The sequence below is a fragment of the Rousettus aegyptiacus genome, unplaced genomic scaffold (genome assembly GCF_014176215.1).
Source record: "Rousettus aegyptiacus isolate mRouAeg1 unplaced genomic scaffold, mRouAeg1.p scaffold_m13_p_7, whole genome shotgun sequence".
Taxonomy (NCBI): Eukaryota; Metazoa; Chordata; class Mammalia; order Chiroptera; family Pteropodidae; genus Rousettus; species Rousettus aegyptiacus.
The window spans coordinates 98,610,278-98,628,089 of NW_023416310.1; the positions used below are offsets into that span (position 1 = coordinate 98,610,278).

The window sequence follows — 17,812 nt, forward strand, 5'->3', positions numbered from 1 at the left end:
GGGTCCGGGTTACCAACTGTCGGAAGTTTGAGTGGGGTCCCCTGGAATTCCCGCCTAACACTTTTTCTTGAACCTTAGGCAGATCTTTTCTAAGAACCCTAAGCGAAGTCCTGAGGTTTCAGCCGCCGTCCTCTCTCCTTTAGCACGTTCTTTCCCAAGAGCGCAGAAGAGAACTGGTTCGGGTGCTTGTTTGTTTTGGTGGAGATGTCGGTGGAGACTACATTTCCCAGGAGGCAGTGCGAACAAATACCCAGACTCTATTTCCCAGAGTTCTCCGGGCTTGGGCCCTGCCAGGCGGTCTTTAGAGGGTTGGAGAATTCGGGGCCAAGATGGCGACAGGAACGGGCAGTAAGTAGGCGCACTCCTTAGAGAGCAAGGCCTTTGTAGAGCCGAGGCCGGGCACCAAATATCAGTCACACTCAATGATTTCCATGAGAGTCCAGGGTCTTCCGAGATCTGCGTTCAACGGCGTGGTGAAGGCCGAGGTTTAGGGGTCCGGAAGCGTAGGGTCTTGTGTCTCAGGGAGGCAGGCCGTGGATCTTTGAGAGAAACAGTGTATGTTTGGGAGCTGTGTGGTTGAGCGGTAAAGGTGTTCTAGAAACTCAAGTGTACAGTCGAAGACATGTGAACATTACGGAGCGGCCGGTATCAAAGAGCCATTCACATTCTGACCAACGTTTGTGAGGCCCGTATCCTATCTCCCAGAGAAACGGGATATTTTAACCGTTGAGCTTTTTCTGCCACTGGGGAAGTTAGTTTCTTGCATCGTAGCCATTTTCTTCCGTTTCATGGATTGAAAAGGTCTTTTAGGTCCGACAACTAAAAAGGGGTGGTTTGGGGTTTACCGAAAGAAGTAAACAAGTGTATGTTTAGAAGGAGGCGGGGCAGTGTGGGGGTAGCCGCCTAGAATCATGGGAAGTAAGCTCGTGCGTTCATCCTGGAATAAAGTATGTATTCTTAAAACTGGGCTTTTCGGGAGAACTGCTTTATCTTAATTTGACATTACCTTTTTTTTTTTTTCTTATAAAGCAGAATAGTGAAATATTTTGCCAGATGCTCGGTGAAATTTGCACGCAATGAATACGTACTATCCCAGTGGTGATATTTTACTAGGGAGGTGAAAAAAGTCAAGATTTGGTGATAATAGTTCACTTTGTCCTTGCAAGTTGGGATGTTTTGTATTAGGTTTTCAGTCCTCCCTTTGGGGCTTAGAAGCGTCTCAGTAGTTGCCTCTAAGCCTTTTCTTCTTTCAGAGCACAAGCTGCTGAGTACTGGCCCTACAGAACCATGGTCTATCAGAGAGAAGCTGTGTTTAGCGTCTTCTGTCATGAGGAGTGGAGATCAAAATTGGTAAGGTGCTTAGGATATCTGGAACTGTTAAGTTTATTTTTTTACACTAGTAGATTCCTATAGTTAATCATACTAACCTATAAGCAATATTTCTTTTTTAACAGATTTGATGTATAATTCACATTATGAAATTAACTCATTATATTCACAGAATTTAGTATATTCACAGAATTGTGCTGTCGTCAGTCACTCTACAATCTCCTCTTCATCTCACCCATTCACTGATATACTTTCTGTGTCTTTAGATTTCATATAAACGAAATCATAATAATTTGTGGTATCCTATGACTGGCTTCTTTGACTTAGTGAAATACTTTCAAGATTCCTATTATAGCATGTATCAGTACTTTATTCCTTTTTATGACTAAACTATATGGACTGTGCATGGGTATGCCACATTTTTTTAGACATCAGTTGAACATTTGGGTTGTTTTACTTTTTTGACCTAATGCTGCTATGAACATTTGTGTATGAGGTGCTGACTAATGTTTTCGATTCTCTTGAATTGAAAGAGTTCACTTGCTGGGTCATATGGTAAGTCTACGTTTAACTTTTTTAGGGGGCTGCAAAACTTTTTAAAAGTGGCCACACCATTTTACATTTCCACTAGCAAGAAATGAGGGCCCCATTTTCTCTGTATGTTCAACCACTGTCTTTTTGATTATAGCCATACTGGCAGTTGTGACATGGTATCTCACTGTAGTTTTGACTTGCATATTCCTGATGACTAATGTTGTTGAGCATCTTTTCATGCATATTAGCCATTTGTATATATAATTTGGAGTAATGTCTGCTCAGATGCTTTGGGTTATTTATTTTCATTACTGAATTTTAAGAATTCTTTATATGTTCTGGACACAAATCTCTCGTCAGATAATTTGTAAACATTTTCTTGTGTGTTGCCTTTTCACGTTCTTTATTGGTACCGTTCTTAATTTTGATATATCCAATTTTTTCTTTTTTGCTTGTGTCATAATTAAGAAATCATTTATTTCTACAAATGTCATCTTCTAAGGGCTTTATAATTTTAGCTCTATACATAATCCATTTTGAGGTAATTTTGTGTATGTTCTAAGACAAGGGTCTCTTGCATGTAGATACCCACTATCCCAGTACCCAGTATTCGTTGGAAAAAACTATTATATTCTTTCCCTATTTAATTGACTTGGCACTCCAGTATTTCTTTTTAAGTGCCAGATAGTAGGATTGTGGTTTCTAGTCTTCTTTGCTGCCAGGACATACTCTTTATCATTTTTAACATTTTCTTTTTTCTCTTTTACCTCAGGATCTTTTTAATTACTTTAAGTCTTACAATTATTTAGTTTTTTGTATTTATATGGTATATCTCTACTACCATTTATATGGTACATCTCTACTACTTTAACCATTCAAATGAGTTTACAAAAGCGCTGTTACTGGTCACACTTAGCAATTCTGCCACTTGTGTATATTTTAAAAATAGCTTTTCAAATATGAAACAAGGACATTCTAGGTGGCGACTGTTCTTGAGTCATTAAATGGTAAACCCCAAGACAAAATGAAACACACTAATTTGATAAATCTCAGGTTGAACTTAAATGTAAGTCAACTCAAATATAAACTTAACAAACCACCAAGTAAACTGGTTTGAAATACAATTCAGTCTTATAATTCTCAAATTTTTACTAGAAAAATAGTATAAAAATACTGAAATTTTGAATTGTATTTATTCTTCGAGGAAGTACTTAAGTCATAAGGTTCAGAATTCAAAATGGTACTTTGTCTTCCTCTCATCACTGTGTCTTATCTCCCAGCATTAGCAGTTTCTTATGTTTCTCCAGCATTAATTTTGTATACATGAGCAAGTATATATTTCTTTTTTCCGTCTTTTTAAACATAATGGTTATGTACTATACATACTGTTCTTTACCTTGCTGCTGCTACTTTTCTCTAAATTAGTACTATGTTTTTTTAGATCATTGTGTATCTGTATGTGAAAGTCTAGCTCATTTTTTTTTAACAGATGCGTGATATTTTTATCAATATGCCATAATCAGTTTAACTGGTACTCTATTGATATACATTTGAAAATACAAATACAACTTTGCATAGTTATATATATATATTTAAGATAAACAGAGTAGAATAATGGGGTCAAAGAATATGAGTTTATAAAATTTGAAAAATATTTTTAAATTGTCCTACTCAGAGATGATTTCAGTTTATACTCCCAGTGGTAATATATCAGAGTATCTATTTTTTATGCCCTGGTTCATAGAATGTTAGGTGTTTTTGATCTTAGCAGTATTATAAAGGGTGAGAAATAGTTCTCATATTTCATTTACATTTATCCTATGATGAGTGAGGTTGAATATCTTCATGTGGTAAAGAGCCACTTATATTTCCTTTTCTGTAAACTAATTTTCCTATTTTTCTATTTGATTATTAGTCTTTAATTTGGGGGTGCTCCTTATATATTGGGGAGATTAGCCATTTGAGCTGTGAGATGTATTTTTTTGAAATCAGTGTGCCATTTGGCTTGACTTGTAGTGATATTTTTACATTAAGACTTTTAAAATTAGTTTATTTCTTAATACTTTTCTTTCATAGCACCTGGATTTTGTGTTATAAATAGGAAGTTCTTTCCTAATCTGAGATTATAAGATAGTTCTTCTATGATTTCTTGTAGTACTTTCATGGTTACATTTTTTTAAGCATTTAAATCTTTGATCTAGTTGGGGCTTTTTTTTGGTATAAGGTGTAAATTTTGGATCAATCTTTATTTTTTGCTTATAGCTATCCATATAACAATGTTCAAGTAAACTTTTTATAAAGGAAAAGAGCTCTGTGATACCAGTTTTTTGAGTTTTTTTCTGTTTTCTTTTTAAAGTTATGAAATATTTCAACTACATAGAGAAGTGTGGAGAATAATATAGATTGCCCAGGTACCCAGTACCCAGATATAACAAATCTTAATATTTTGTCATATTTCCTTCAGATCTTAAAGAAACTAGCAGATATAGTTGAAGCCCCCTTGCACTCTTCCTTGATCCCATTTCTGTCCAACTATTTTCATTTTTGCCTGTTTCTTAGTCTTTATACCTATAACTTTTTTAAAGTTTGTGTGATTGTATTATAAAAGAAAATTGTCACCTTTTAATAGTTAATATAAATATATTCTGTATCACTACATGTATTTTTTAGTTATTTTTATGGACTGTTTAATATTCATAGAGCTGAAATGCCGTAAGTTAAAAATTCTTCTACAGTCGTTTAGAAATAAATCTAACTGTTCATCAGTCTGATCAAGTCTACATGGTGCATTCTTCTTGGTGCTTGCTTCTTTTGTTAAATTATTTCCTGTATTACATTTCTAGGAACTTTATTAGTGGATCAAAATAACTTTTTTGGGTCTGTAATTTATTACAACTTGCTTTTCAAAAGGCACATGTTTTCTAAACACAAAATCAATATAAAAATATTTTCCTAAATGAACAGAATCATACTTTAAGTTCTAATATCTTCACTTTACCCAGGAAATATGTCATCTAGGAAAATTGTTTAGCAGCGACTTTCCCTGCAAATGACTTTCAAGTCCTTGTGTCATTTTCCATAGTCACATTTCAGTATACTTCACAATGGCAATTTTTTAATCCAAGATTTGTACTCTAAACCTTGAACTCTCACCGTGCTTCGCCCTCACCCCTAATTGGTATGTAATAAGGCTTTTCTCATTTTGTAGGGTATCAGTTAGCAGAGCTATTAAACCTTTTGCAGAACCTGGCCGTCCTCCAGACTGGTTCTCTCAAAAAGTAAGTTCCCAAGCAAGTGTTCTTTTAGAGCAATCTTTGAGTTGGGAAGTAGGTTCCTTTCCAGGCTCTGCCCTTTAATCATAAGGCTTTTATACCATGAAGAGGAAGAAATGTTGAGAATCCCTTTTTCTTTTTTCCGTTTGTCAGTCCATTAATGCATGCTTATATTACAAACTATTCTTGTTAGTGTAGCATAACAGTTAAGTACCCAAGCTTGGGAGTTAGATTTGGGTTTAATATGACTCTACTTAATAACTTTGGACCACAATCCTCAGTCTTCTCATTTGTAAAATAGAGAAAAAAGTTGCTTCGGAGTTACTTTGAAGATTTAGTTGAAGTAGTACTTGTAAAGCATTTAGCACAGTGCCTTGCATATTGTAACTACTCAGTAGATACTGGCTGTAAATATTGGCTATTAGATTTTCCCTCAAATACTCAAACTCCATGCCAGATGATTCCCATTTCTGTGTCTCGGTATTGGATATTTTGAACTGATTTGATTGCTAAGTAATTTGCTTTCCTAGAAAGCATTCATATCTTACTTATAGCTCCTCTCTCTCAACCTTAGTCTATCTGATATTTTGAAACTTTGAAAGGTCAGTTCTTTAAAGGCTTGCTCCTCATATTTTCACTTTTTTCCCCATAGCATTGTGCTTCTCAATATTCTGAGCTTCTAGAGACCACTGAGACCCCAAAGTGAGTACAAAGCCACACATTTAAGCTAAGTCTCTTTAGGGGAGAATGTTTACTGAGGAAGTCTGGTTTTATATCAGTTTATGTTACTGAGTGATAAAAACATAGAAGTTATCAGTTGTTATCTGATGGAGAAGGCTCAAAGAAAGCAAGTAGGAGTGGGAATAAATATTCTCTTATTCAAGTGTGTGTTGTTTGTTTGTTGCAATTTTCCACAGACGGAAACGGGGTGAAAAGGGAGAAGTGGTGGAAACTGTTGAAGATGTTATTGTTCGGAAACTAACTGCTGAACGAGTTGAGGAACTAAAGAAAGTAATAAAAGAAACCCAGGAAAAATATAGGTACTTACCAGAGAGATGCCAAATGGTTGGGAGAGACAAAAGGGGCCAACTTCTAGTACTAGTTGAATTTTTCAATAGCAGATTAAAAACCTATACATGTACCTACCTCTCTTTCTTCCTACAGACGGCTAAAAAGAGATGCAGAACTAATTCAAGCTGGGCACATGGACAGCAGACTGGATGAGCTTTGCAACGACATTGCAATGTGGGTTATATTATATTGTTTTTCCTTATATACTCTTTTCTCTTTACCTCTTTTTCTCCTCACATAATCTGGCTTATTTCCTCTGTCTGTCATTCCTTTAGACTTGAGAGATTCTGGAAGGGGAAAGCTGCAGAGTGGCCTGGTAGCTGGGAGGGGGGAGTGAGTCCTAGAAGGTAATGTGATGGAGCATTTCAGTGTGAAAATATAACTTAGTTCTAACTTAAAAATGGTTCTAGTTTGTGTGGGTGCAGAACTGGTAGTTAGACAATAACTTGACATTTCCTGTTTTGCTGATAAGGACTCTTTTTTAGGCCTTTCCGCTAGTCTGACCAAAAAAAGAAAAAAGGAAAAATCCTCGTGAGGGCATTGAGAACTGTGGAGGAACTAGGGCTGGTTAGGATCTAACTCTTAATTCTCTCTTTAGGAAAAAGAAATTGGAAGAAGAGGAAGCTGAAGTAAAGAGGAAGGCTACGGATGCTGCATATCAAGGTAAGCTGAACCTAGTGAACCTGTTTAGCAGTTGACTGTACACTACTGCATGCTAATGATAGTTGAAAAATATTTTGTAACATAGAGTTCACTAATTCCAATTTACTTGCATACTTTTCTCTGTCATCTTCTCTTCTGCCAGAATAAAAACATCCCTCTGTGTCTAGGAAGAAATTCTTAAAAAATGAGCTCTGCTCAGATCCAACTAGACCTTTCTCCTTGAAGGACACAAAGGCTTGATAATAAGACATTGAACAAAATTAAGGTTTTAGAAGTCAAAGGCCTGTAAAAAATTGAGAATAGCTCAGTCACTCTATAAGGGGAACAACTTAAGCATTTGTACTCTAGGAATACATGCCCTGAGCCAGTGAGGTCTTTTCCTCTTGTTAAAAGCAGAACTTTAATAAGTTATTGAAGAGGCTATTGAAGGGTCATTAAACCACTTTTCTATTTCATGGACCTTTAGGATAGTTGAATAGTTAAATGAGTTTGCTCAGAGTGAGAGTTTCTCTTAAGTAACATTTCCTGTCTTCTAGAAATATTAAAAAAAAATTTTCTAATCCATCTCATAAAGCTGGTCTAATACAACATCTCCATTTGTCCTTTATTATATAATCGCCAAGTAGTGTCTAGTTTCATTTATTTAATCTCGAAGACTTAGGAATTGTTCTCTAATGTGTTCTAGCTCGTCAAGCAGTAAAAACACCCCCTCGAAGGTTACCTACTGTGATGGTCCGCTCTCCTATAGATTCTGCCTCTCCAGGAAGTGATTATCCACTTGGTGACTTGACTGTAACCACTATGGAAGAAGCCACCTCTGGGGTGAGTATATTTTCATCTGCAGGAATTAATCAGCAGGGGCAATAAGCCAGCAGAGAGCTGAGTGATGAGGAAACCACTTTTGGCCTAGAGGCAACTTCTTCTCTTGGTCAGAATCTAAAGATTTAATTCACCTTTTCTGTGCTCTAAGATAAGGATGGACCTGAAGACATTGAGGCTTTTGATCTTTTGAGAGAGATGAAAACGCTTTGTATTAGTCTTATGAAATTCCCGTTGAAAGAAGGGACAGTGACCTTGTAAACAAAATATTGGTAGTGGGTAAGGAGTTCGTAAAAGACAGGTTGGGTGGAATGGTTGGGTTTGAGTGAATGTAAGAGAAAAAATTGTATGGCTGAGAACAGGACAGGTAGAGGGTTTCTGGGCAGTTCCACTCAGGGCTGTTAAAGTAATAGTTAGACACACTAACCCATCCAGATAAGTAGGGAACCTTCCGGAGTTTGAGAAGTCAGATAAAGGTTCTCTGTTGTCTCTTAGGTAACCCCTGGGACTTTGCCGAATACCCCAGTCACCTCGTTTCCTGGGATTCCTGACACCCTTCCTCCAGGCTCTGCACCCTTAGAAGCCCCCATGACCCCAGTAACAGATGATTCACCCCAGAAAAAGATGCTTGGACAGAAAGCAACTCCACCCCCCTCCCCTCTGCTGTCAGAGCTCTTGAAGAAGGGCAGCCTCCTGCCTACTAGCCCCAGACTGGTATGGAGACTTCTGTGGGTGTTTGAGAGCTGTGGTGATTTAGTACTTTGGAAGGGAGTGCCTGGGACCTAAAATATGACATGGATAAAAAGTTCAAAAGAGAAATAGATGTCCTAGTTAAACGTTAATTAAGGAAAAACAAAAACCCACACAGTAAGTTGATAGAATCCTTGGGTCCTGAGGTATCTAAAACCATAATTATTTTGGTTCTCTTCTCCAGAGAACTCTTGTTAAATAAGTTTTGAAAATTAGAGTTTCCCTTGGGTCTGAAGTTACTCTCTTTGGACATTAACTTTTAGTTTCTTGAAGTTTGGTCAGCTGCTGGAACTCTTTTGGGAAGTGGTAGTAAAGGAAAGCTTGAGTGTAGCCTTCACCTCTATTCTTCCCTGGTAGGTAAATGAGAGTGAAATGGCTGTGGCTTCTGGCCACCTGAACAGTACAGGTGTCCTCCTGGAGGTAGGCGGGGTCCTTCCCATGATACATGGTGGGGAGATGCAGCAAACACCCAACACTGTTGCGGCCTCCCCTGTTGCCTCAGGTAAGTCACCACTTTTCTGTTACCTACTTTACTTCAGAGATGTTGAATTTGGCGTTGGTGGCCCTTGGTTTCTAGCCTTTGTTACTAAGCAACTGTCAATCCTAGATTTAAAACCCAACATTGGAGCTAGTTAACCTCTTAACCTGCTAAACCACATAGTGCCCAAGATTTTAAATCTATTCCATTCCTGAGTGACCACAGCATAGATATTGATGAGAGGAATAGTGAAGTTAATAGTGAAGCTGCTTCTCTGGGGCTTGCAAAATCATGGAAGAGTGCTAGAGATACCTGAGATTATAGAATAGGGAGGTGAGATTTGGAACCAGAGAACTGTACTTGGGTCTTAGGCCTGCTACATACTTGATTTTTTGACCTTGGACAGGTAACTTGACTCTTGAGTCTCACTTTCTTCTCATTAATTGTAATGTATATACTTTACAAGGCTTAGCGAGAAATGAAGTAGAAAATGTAAAGCAAAAAAAAAAGGCTTTACAAAATACCAAATTAACATTAGATATTGGCATTTGAGTGGTGTTAAATTTGAGTGATGTACAGCATACGTAACCTCAGCAGAAGTGACAGATTTATTCATACCATATTTTTTTGTTTAATTTTCTTCTGAGAAGAAATTTCCAATTGTTTTTCATACACATTGTGTGTTCCCGTGCTTTGGATCATTCCTAACTTGGCAGAAGATACTAAGGTTGGAGAAAGTAAAGATATAGATACGAGCTTTTTTAACAGAGGACTTGCTTTCATCCTTTGAGACTAAAAATTTTCTTGGTTGAGAAAGTGGCTATTGCTTCTTGTTCATGTGCTTCCTTCTTACCTCATTTTGTGTACTTCTTTGTTAGGTGCTCCCACTCTTTCCCGGCTTTTAGAAGCTGGTCCTACACAGTTCACCACACCTCTTGCTTCCTTCACTACTGTTGCCAGTGAACCTCCAGTTAAACTTGTGCCACCCCCTGTAGAGTCTGTGTCCCAGGCTACCATTGTCATGATGCCTGCGCTGCCAGCACCGTCCTCTGCTCCAGCTGTCTCCACTCCTGAGAGTATAGCTCCAGGTGCGTCCCTTACCCACGCCCTGAGTAGCCACTAGGTTCAAAATTTCATCTTTAACTCCAGTTAGAGAAAGGTGACTAAGAGCATCAACTCCAGTTCAGATGCTTCAGTTCTGTTCTCCATGGACATTTGTCATCTTTATCCTTAGAAAAACAAGGATGTGAGAAGAGTGGGATGGGCATTTATGTGCTGGGGGAAAAGGCTAAGTGTACATAACAGTGGGCTTGAGAATGCCTTCTTACCTTTCTGGATAAAACTGGAGAGAAGGAAATGTAGGCAGATATAAGATAACTTTCTGAGCTTTAGTGTATGGGTACTTGTCATCTGTTTGTAGCCTTGGTGTGATCTCCAGGTGGTCACTTGGTACTAAATCAGTTTCTGAGGTGATTTTCTCTTCCTGTTGCTCAGTGAGTCAGCCTGACACCTGTGTTCCTATGGAGTCTGTGGGAGATCCGCATACTGTGACTGTTTCCATGGATAGCAGTGAAATCTCCATGATTATAAATTCTATCAAGGAAGAATGTTTCCGATCAGGGGTTGCAGAAGCTTCTGGAGGATCAAAGGCTCCCAGCATAGATGGGAAGGAAGATTTAGATCTGGCTGAGAAGATGGATATTGCTGTGTCTTACACAGGTGAAGAGCTGGATTTTGAGACTGTTGGAGACATCATTGCCATCATTGAGGATAAGGTAACTATTGAGCAAAGCCCAAAAGAATCTCTCATGGGTCCTACATAGCCTTCTCTCCTTAGCCTCTCCTTGCTTCTCATGGTAACCAGCATGAACAAACAACTCTCCTGCTTCTGCCAACTTCCATCTCTGTAGTCCCAAAGCCCTTTGGTGTTAACATACTAGTCATCTTCCCAGCCATCCCTATGTTACTGATTTGCATAGGACAAGTTCCTGTCCATTCATTGTTTTTACTCTGTAGAGAAGGTGGAGAGGGCTATCTTATTTTGGTACTAACAGAATTGAAGGACTTGGTCTTCAATTTTTGACTTCAACAGTATGTATTATGGGACAGGTAGATGATCATCCTGAAGTGCTAGATGTGGCAGCAGTGGAAGCAGCACTATCATTCTGTGAAGAGAATGATGATCCCCAGTCTCTGCCCGGCCCCTGGGAACACCCTATTCAGGAACGGGACAAGCCAGTACCCCTTCCAGCACCAGAGTTGACAGTCAAGCAAGAGAGGCTGGACTTTGAGGAATCAGAAAACAAAGGACTCCATGAACTGGTGGACATCAGGGAACCCAGTGTTGAAATCAAAATGGAACCTGCTGAACCAGAGCAAGGCATTTCGGGGGCTGACATAGTAGCTGGAGTTGTTCCAGCCACAAGTATGGAGCCACCTGAACTCAGGAGTCAGGACTTGGATGAGGAACCCAGAAGTACTGTAACTGGAGAGATTGCTGAAGCAGATGTTTCCAGTGGGAAAGGCGATGAGACTCCACTTAGAACTGTGAAGACAGAGGTATTTAAGATCAGGGGCTGGGACAATGGAGGGTTATACCTTAGGTAAGAAGTGACAGTTTAGGCCTTCAATTTTTTGTTGCATTGCTGAGTTCTGACATGTTCGATGTTTGTTGTGTCTAAAGCCCATAAGTATGATCAGTGCTATGTATATACATACTTGTCCTATTTTTAATAGGCATATATTAGAATTGTATTATGTGGGTAGGACTTGGAATTTTTTCTGTAGTCTCCCTGTCATTGAAGAATAAAGTTGTGTAATCTATAGTGACTTACCAGTATTTAGGGTATTTGTTCTTTTTGGTCTTCAGGCATCCCCTGAAAGCATGTTGTCTCCATCACATGGCTCAAATCCCATTGAAGATCCTTTAGAGGCAGAGACTCAGCACAAATTCGAAATGTCAGGTAAATAAGGCCAGGAAATCTGTATTCTTTAACTAACTTGAAATCATTTGCTTTGGCTTCTGAGGGATTGTGGGTTGTGGGCAATTAGAGGAGGTAGAATAGGTCAGCATGGAAAGGAGAGCTGCAGGGGATTATTGTCCATAGGAAGGGGAAGGCTAAGGTGGAAAAATCTTCAGGTAGTCTTTCTCTCCTCTGCAGACTCATTGAAAGAAGAATCAGGGACTATTTTTGGAAGCCAGATAAAGGTATTTCAGACTTTTCTTTATTCCTCTTGCTGTGTGACTAGATTTCCTTATAGCATGACCCTTTAAATGAATTTCAGTAAATTTGCATCTTTATTCTCTGAGATGAGACTGATTAAGGAATTGCATGAGGAAAAGCTGCAGTGGACAGTTAGGCATAGTAGAAGTACTATGTTATCATGTGCTTCCTATCTGAAAAAATTTGTGACTATCACACAGACTTTTCTTTGTATATAATGCACAAAGAAGTTTTGATACATCCAGAGGGATTTGAAATTAATAGGGATACCAGAGCCAGGGACCCCATACAAGAAATTAGATTATTAATTACACTATTTAGAGAAAATCATCCAAAGTTTTCTTTTTAGAATTATTAAAGCATTAGTAACCAACAGACTTAAAGTAATGCGATGTGACCTTGCTCCATCAGATGAGACACACAATAAAAACTATTTTTGATAACTTTGTACCCAGGGTCAGAGTTCCTCTCAAGAGCAAGGGGAAAGAAGGAACGCCTCTTAGCTTAGTCTTAAGTAAGTAGCTTTTTTTTTCTTCCTTTTAAGAGGATCCTGGGTCTTATTCTTTGTCCAGGTTCTGAATTACTTGATTGATCAGTGTCTGTAAGTAGATGGTAGTATAAGTGATAGAGGGCTCAGTCAGGAAACAGTGTTAGGTCATTTTCTAAAACTGATCTAACCCAAAAGACAGTTCATATTTAATGATGGTTTGCTGGATAGCTTTGCTTACATTTGTTAACTGGAGCACGCTGTGTCTAAGGATGCCCCAGGTGAGGATGAGGAGGAAGATGGAGTCAGCGAAGCGGCCAGCCTAGAGGAGCCTAAGGAAGAAGATCAAGGAGAAGGCTATTTGTCAGAAATGGATAACGAACCCCCTGTGAGCGAGAGTGATGATGGCTTTAGCATACACAATGCTACGCTGCAGTCCCACACACTGGCAGATTCCATCCCCAGCAGCCCTGCTTCCTCACAGTTGTGAGTATCAGATTCTTTGAGATAAAGGCAGTGAAGGTGAGAGGTAGGGGAGGATCTGTAATCTTGCTTTTTCATCTTCCCTTTCTTGGCCTGGAACAAATGCAGGCATATCTTATAGATAACACAGGTTCAGTTGTACCACTGAAATAAACAAGGTTTTGTGGTAAAGTGAATTACAATCTTTTTGCTGTAGAGGAGCTTGCCTTCAATTTGTAAAGTATGTAACATGAAGTACACTAAAGTGAAGCGTAGTAAAATGAGGCATGCCTGTATTTGACAAGAAACAATTAGGACTTTTTTTTTTGTTTTTAATTATGCCTAGTGGGACTTCTGTGTTTCTTTTATTTCAGCTCTGTCTGTAGTGAGGATCAGGAAGCTATTCAGGCACAGAAAATCTGGAAGAAAGCTATCATGCTTGTATGGAGAGCTGCAGCTAATCATAGGTGAGTGGAGGCTTTACCAGTTAGTAGGAACATTTTCTCCTTCTCATTGTTGGTGATTAGAAAAGAGTCTGAGTAGACTTATATGGGACTGCTAGCTAGCATTGGCTCTTACAGCCTTCAGCTACTTAGGTTAAGTTCCCTCACCCGTGCTTCTGGAGGATAAGCCAGTAATTGTATCATATTATCTTTGGACAGGTATGCCAATGTCTTCCTGCAGCCTGTTACAGATGACATAGCACCTGGCTATCACAGCATTGTACAGAGGTAAGCCACAATCTATTCAGCATGTTGACTTCTCTGGATTGTAAATTGTCCAGTCTTAGTGGATTTTTACTTTAGACAGTAAGTTTAAAGCAAATGTTTTTGATATGAGTAAAAGCGACCAAGAACTAAACTGATCATTTCAGTGGCTGGATCACCAATGATAGTCTAAAAGAACTAGCCTCTTTAATTACCTTTTTCAGTGCTTATTATACAGACTGGCTATTTTTTGGTTAAGTGGTTATTTCAGGATGAGGAGTTGGCATTTGAGACTTGGCAATTAGGACGGAGGGATATATGAGATCTATATGGTAATATATTCAGGGATTCACTTGAGCCCTTTTCCCCTCTCTGCTACCATTTACCTTTTCTTTTTTTCAGGCCTATGGATTTGTCAACTATTAAGAAAAACATTGAAAACGGACTGATCCGAAGCACAGCTGAATTTCAGCGTGACATTATGCTGATGTTTCAGAATGCTGTAATGTATAATAGCTCGGACCATGATGTCTATCACATGGCCGTAGAGATGCAGCGAGATGTCCTGGAGCAGATCCAGGTACTTTGAGGATCCTTAGCATTTTAGCAAGGATGAAATGAAAATACTCAAGGGAGTGATTCATAATGATGTCAGGAAAGAGGTGCTGTGGCCTGTACTTGGAATAGTTAGGAACATAAAATTTTGTTCTTTCTGGATTGATGTTAGTTTTCTCATGTTGGATTGGTAAAAAAAATTGTGAGAGAATAGTCCATTTTTCTTGGGCAAGTTTCCTGAAGTTTTTTAATAAAATTCTTACAAAATGGTGAGTGTACATTTTTGATTACGTTAAGTGTGTATATAGTAGACAATCAACAAATAGAGTTTCTTCTCCCTGTTCATCACAGGTAACCTACTTCTATCCTGTAATTGCATTACCAGACATCCTTTGGGATATTGAACTTGAAGGAATATGGTCTATCTCTGCAGAGTCTGCCAAGTACTTAGCTTACTTGATATTCTTTGGTTCATCTAGTTTTATTCTCTTTTTCATTTTTAAAGGATAGAGATTTCGATTCGATATTATAGCAAAAAAAAAAGTAAAAAGCCATTTGGCATTTTCAAATTTCTTGAACTCACACAGCTAGAATTAAAACCTAGTATGTTAAAATTCTAATCAGTCAAGAAGTATTTGGATGCTGATTGCAGAAGGGTACTATACAAGGTCCTGTTTACAAAGCCTAAGGTGTCTTTAGTTCTTCCCTACTGGATCAGGTCTCTAGGGCCAACTGTGTTTCTTCTCCCTACAGCAATTCCTGGCCACACAGTTGATTATGCAAACATCTGAGTCTGGGATCAGTGCTAAAAGTCTTCGAGGGAGAGATTCTACCCGCAAACAGGATGCTTCAGAGAAGGTGAGGAGACCAAGAAAGGGCCAGTATGCCAGTGCTAGAAGTCTGAAGCATCCAAAGAACCTTATACTACTGCTGGGCTTCTGAATTCCAATGGCGTGCATATAAATCTGAGAATGGTGGTTGTTTGCTCCCATTCAAACAAAAGAAAACTATTGTGACTGGAAGGCCCAGTCACAGGGGAGAGATTATGAGCTGAGTGAGTGAATTACTAATTCCTCTGGGAGAGTGCTTGCAAAGTGGGGTAAATGACTTAGCTTGTAGCAATTGGGGACCATCAGTCCCTGTTCCAGAGGCTTAATGACCAGATTGCTTTTGGATCTCTTTCTTCTTGTTCTTGAGTTTTTAAATTTTGTCTTTGTATGTGTGGTGCTTGTGTCTCTATCCTGAGGTTTGGGGTGCTTGCGGCTTAGAGTTTCCGTGGAACCTGATCAGTGTTTGTTTGTCCTCTAACAGGACAGTGTCCCCATGGGCTCTCCTGCCTTCCTTCTCTCTCTCTTTGTAAGTATTGAATGGCTGCAAGGGGTGGTGTTGCTACAGAGATTCTCAGCTCCTGCTGGGGGTGGGTGGCAGAGGGAAATCCAACATGGCAGACTGTGGCAATGTCTTGAATTTCTGTTTATTCAGATCATTGAATAAGAAACTGTCTTTTCTTCTGCATTCCTATCTTTCTGCATGTGTGCGTATGTGTGTGTGTGTGTGTGTGTGTGGGCTGGGTAGGGACTTTTCATGAGTTTAGCAGGCTGAAATGAGGTATTGGTAAGGGTCTAGGATGCACCTGCTCCTTATTTCTTGACTTCACCTTTTGCCAATTTTTTTACAAATAGAAGATTGTTCATAGCAGCAGCTACTAGCTGGATTTTAAGTGTTCTTCATACTGGCAGATATTTAGCACATGGTTTTTTTCTTTTCCCCTAATACTAAGTTGCAAGGCTGATGCCTGATACACAAACACTCAGTAAAATTTAAGATGAAGATCTCAGTAACAATGATGACTGCATACAGTAGTGGCTGGTGGAATTAGAGATGAGCTTAGTAAAGCTAGTCTAAAGACTTTGCTCCATGAGTTGAATGATCCTCTGACTCCGTGATGTTCATTATGGGGCACTGAGGCATGATATGAAAAGAGCATCGGACTAGAAAACCACATGATCTTAAACTGACTGGATTATTTCATGGAGCCTTGTTTTCCTCATCTTTGTGATGGAGCTAATATAATGAGGTACCTGTCCAGCCTACCTCACAGGGATGTTGTGAGGATAAAATGAGATAATAGACATGGAACTGGCTTGAAAAAAAAAAAAAATGTTATACAAATGCAAGGTGGTATCTTTGTTCTCACTTTGCCTCAGAGGCAACTTGTGTTCTCAAGCTCTAAAAATTTTAGAGTCCTTGCATGTTAGAAATGTAAAAATGGCCTGGCCCAGCAGAAGTGTTCACTAGTTCATCTTGCCTACAGGCCTCAGCCTGTACCACAGACAGAACACTGTAATCTTCGTTCTTATTGGCCTGCAACAGTGACTGGATCCCCAAGCAATTGGCTGGCTGTTGCAAAGCTGGTTAATAGGATCTTTTATCTATTGAAGACAGCAAAGTATTGCACAAGAGGAAGGAGCTGGGCTACAGGGAGAGAGCAGCAGATGGAAAGAAGCCTTCTGGTTGTCCTGATCTCATGGAAAACAACTATCAGGAGGTGCTAGGGAACTAGTGCCAGGGTCAGTCTGCAGGAAAGGCCTTTCTTATAGGGACCAACAGCTGGACAGGTATGTTAGCCAAGAATCTCACTATCCACTGCCCTTTCTGACTCTCCCACCTTTCTTTTATTCTTCCTGTTCCTTTGCACATAATTTGGGGCTGGGTGGGATGACTAATAGTCATTCTGTGGGACCCCAGGTGGATTCCAGCAACCTCTGGTGGGCAGGAGCCAGATACCCTGTAATACATAATCCTCTCACAAACTACTACCAGGTGACTTTTAGCACACTGTATGGGAAGACAGATATATGCCCCTCATTTCCTGGATTTTTCTGCTGATTCCCCTCTCCCCCAAGAAACCAAATCCCCAGCATTCTTGTACCTTCTTTTTAACCTACTCACTCATACTCCCTTTTTTTGTCTGCCTGTCATTTAGGATGGGGGCACCAGGGGGCGCCGCTGTGCCATTGAAGCTGATATGAAAATGAAAAAATGAAGTTTCAGAGTACCTTCATTGAGCTGAACCTGAAAAAGTAAACAAGATAGAGCTTGGGCATGTGGGCCCAGTTCCAGAAGTGGAAGTTGCAGAAGAGGAGGCATGTGGGCCATGTGACATGATTTAGGAAAATCTCTCTCAGAGAGTTGAAGTAGCATAATTGCCTGTTTTAGGGCAAAAATCATGGGCTGTGTTAATGTCCTAATGTGTAGCTAGCAGATTGTAACTAATTTGTACTGTCTTGTGAAGTGTACAGACTTTTCAAAAAAACCTGTGAAGTGTGTGTGTACACAATAAACTCTGAAAGAAAACTCTAGCCTTTGGTGTGTTCTTTTTGTGTGTGCGTGTGTGCATAAACTTGTGATTTTTTCTGCATGATAACTTTCATTATTTGTGGAAATGAGATGGTTAGAGC

The 17,812-nt window shown here is 39.3% G+C and overlaps 1 protein-coding gene across 8 annotated transcripts; it reads left to right on the forward strand.

Moving 5' to 3' along the window:
- The first annotated feature begins 226 nt into the window (after nucleotides 1-226).
- BRD8 (bromodomain containing 8) lies at nucleotides 227-17,713 on the forward strand. 8 transcript variants are annotated; one of them, XM_016160647.2, is made up of 22 exons: nucleotides 227-348; nucleotides 1,254-1,350; nucleotides 5,072-5,141; nucleotides 5,788-5,837; nucleotides 6,053-6,175; nucleotides 6,300-6,380; nucleotides 6,805-6,869; nucleotides 7,555-7,691; nucleotides 8,184-8,402; nucleotides 8,796-8,940; nucleotides 9,795-10,004; nucleotides 10,411-10,691; nucleotides 11,026-11,475; nucleotides 11,786-11,879; nucleotides 12,078-12,124; nucleotides 12,899-13,113; nucleotides 13,464-13,556; nucleotides 13,752-13,820; nucleotides 14,199-14,376; nucleotides 15,105-15,209; nucleotides 15,663-15,707; nucleotides 17,338-17,713. In XM_016160647.2, the coding sequence occupies exons 1-22, from the start codon at nucleotides 330-332 to the stop codon at nucleotides 17,395-17,397; spliced, it is 2,853 nt and encodes a 950-aa protein (XP_016016133.1). In that variant the 5' UTR covers nucleotides 227-329; the 3' UTR covers nucleotides 17,398-17,713. The 8 variants fall into 8 exon arrangements, with proteins under 8 accessions (XP_016016133.1, XP_016016137.1, XP_016016138.1 ...); XM_016160651.2 differs by lacking the exon at nucleotides 8,184-8,402; XM_016160645.2 differs by lacking the exon at nucleotides 227-348 and having other exon boundaries at nucleotides 373-1,350.
- Nucleotides 17,714-17,812: the final 99 nt, after the last annotated feature.

Bases quoted from the DNA above. Each gene is read 5' to 3' on its own strand.
- BRD8 (XM_016160645.2), top strand. From the start codon at position 1,172: ATGTTTTGTATTAGGTTTTCAGTCCTCCCTTTGGGGCTTAGAAGCGTC. The intron at 8,403-8,795 runs GTATGGAGACTT...CTTCCCTGGTAG, and splicing joins TGCCTACTAGCCCCAGACTG to GTAAATGAGAGTGAAATGGC. The intron at 11,476-11,785 runs GTATTTAAGATC...TTTGGTCTTCAG, and splicing joins TTAGAACTGTGAAGACAGAG to GCATCCCCTGAAAGCATGTT.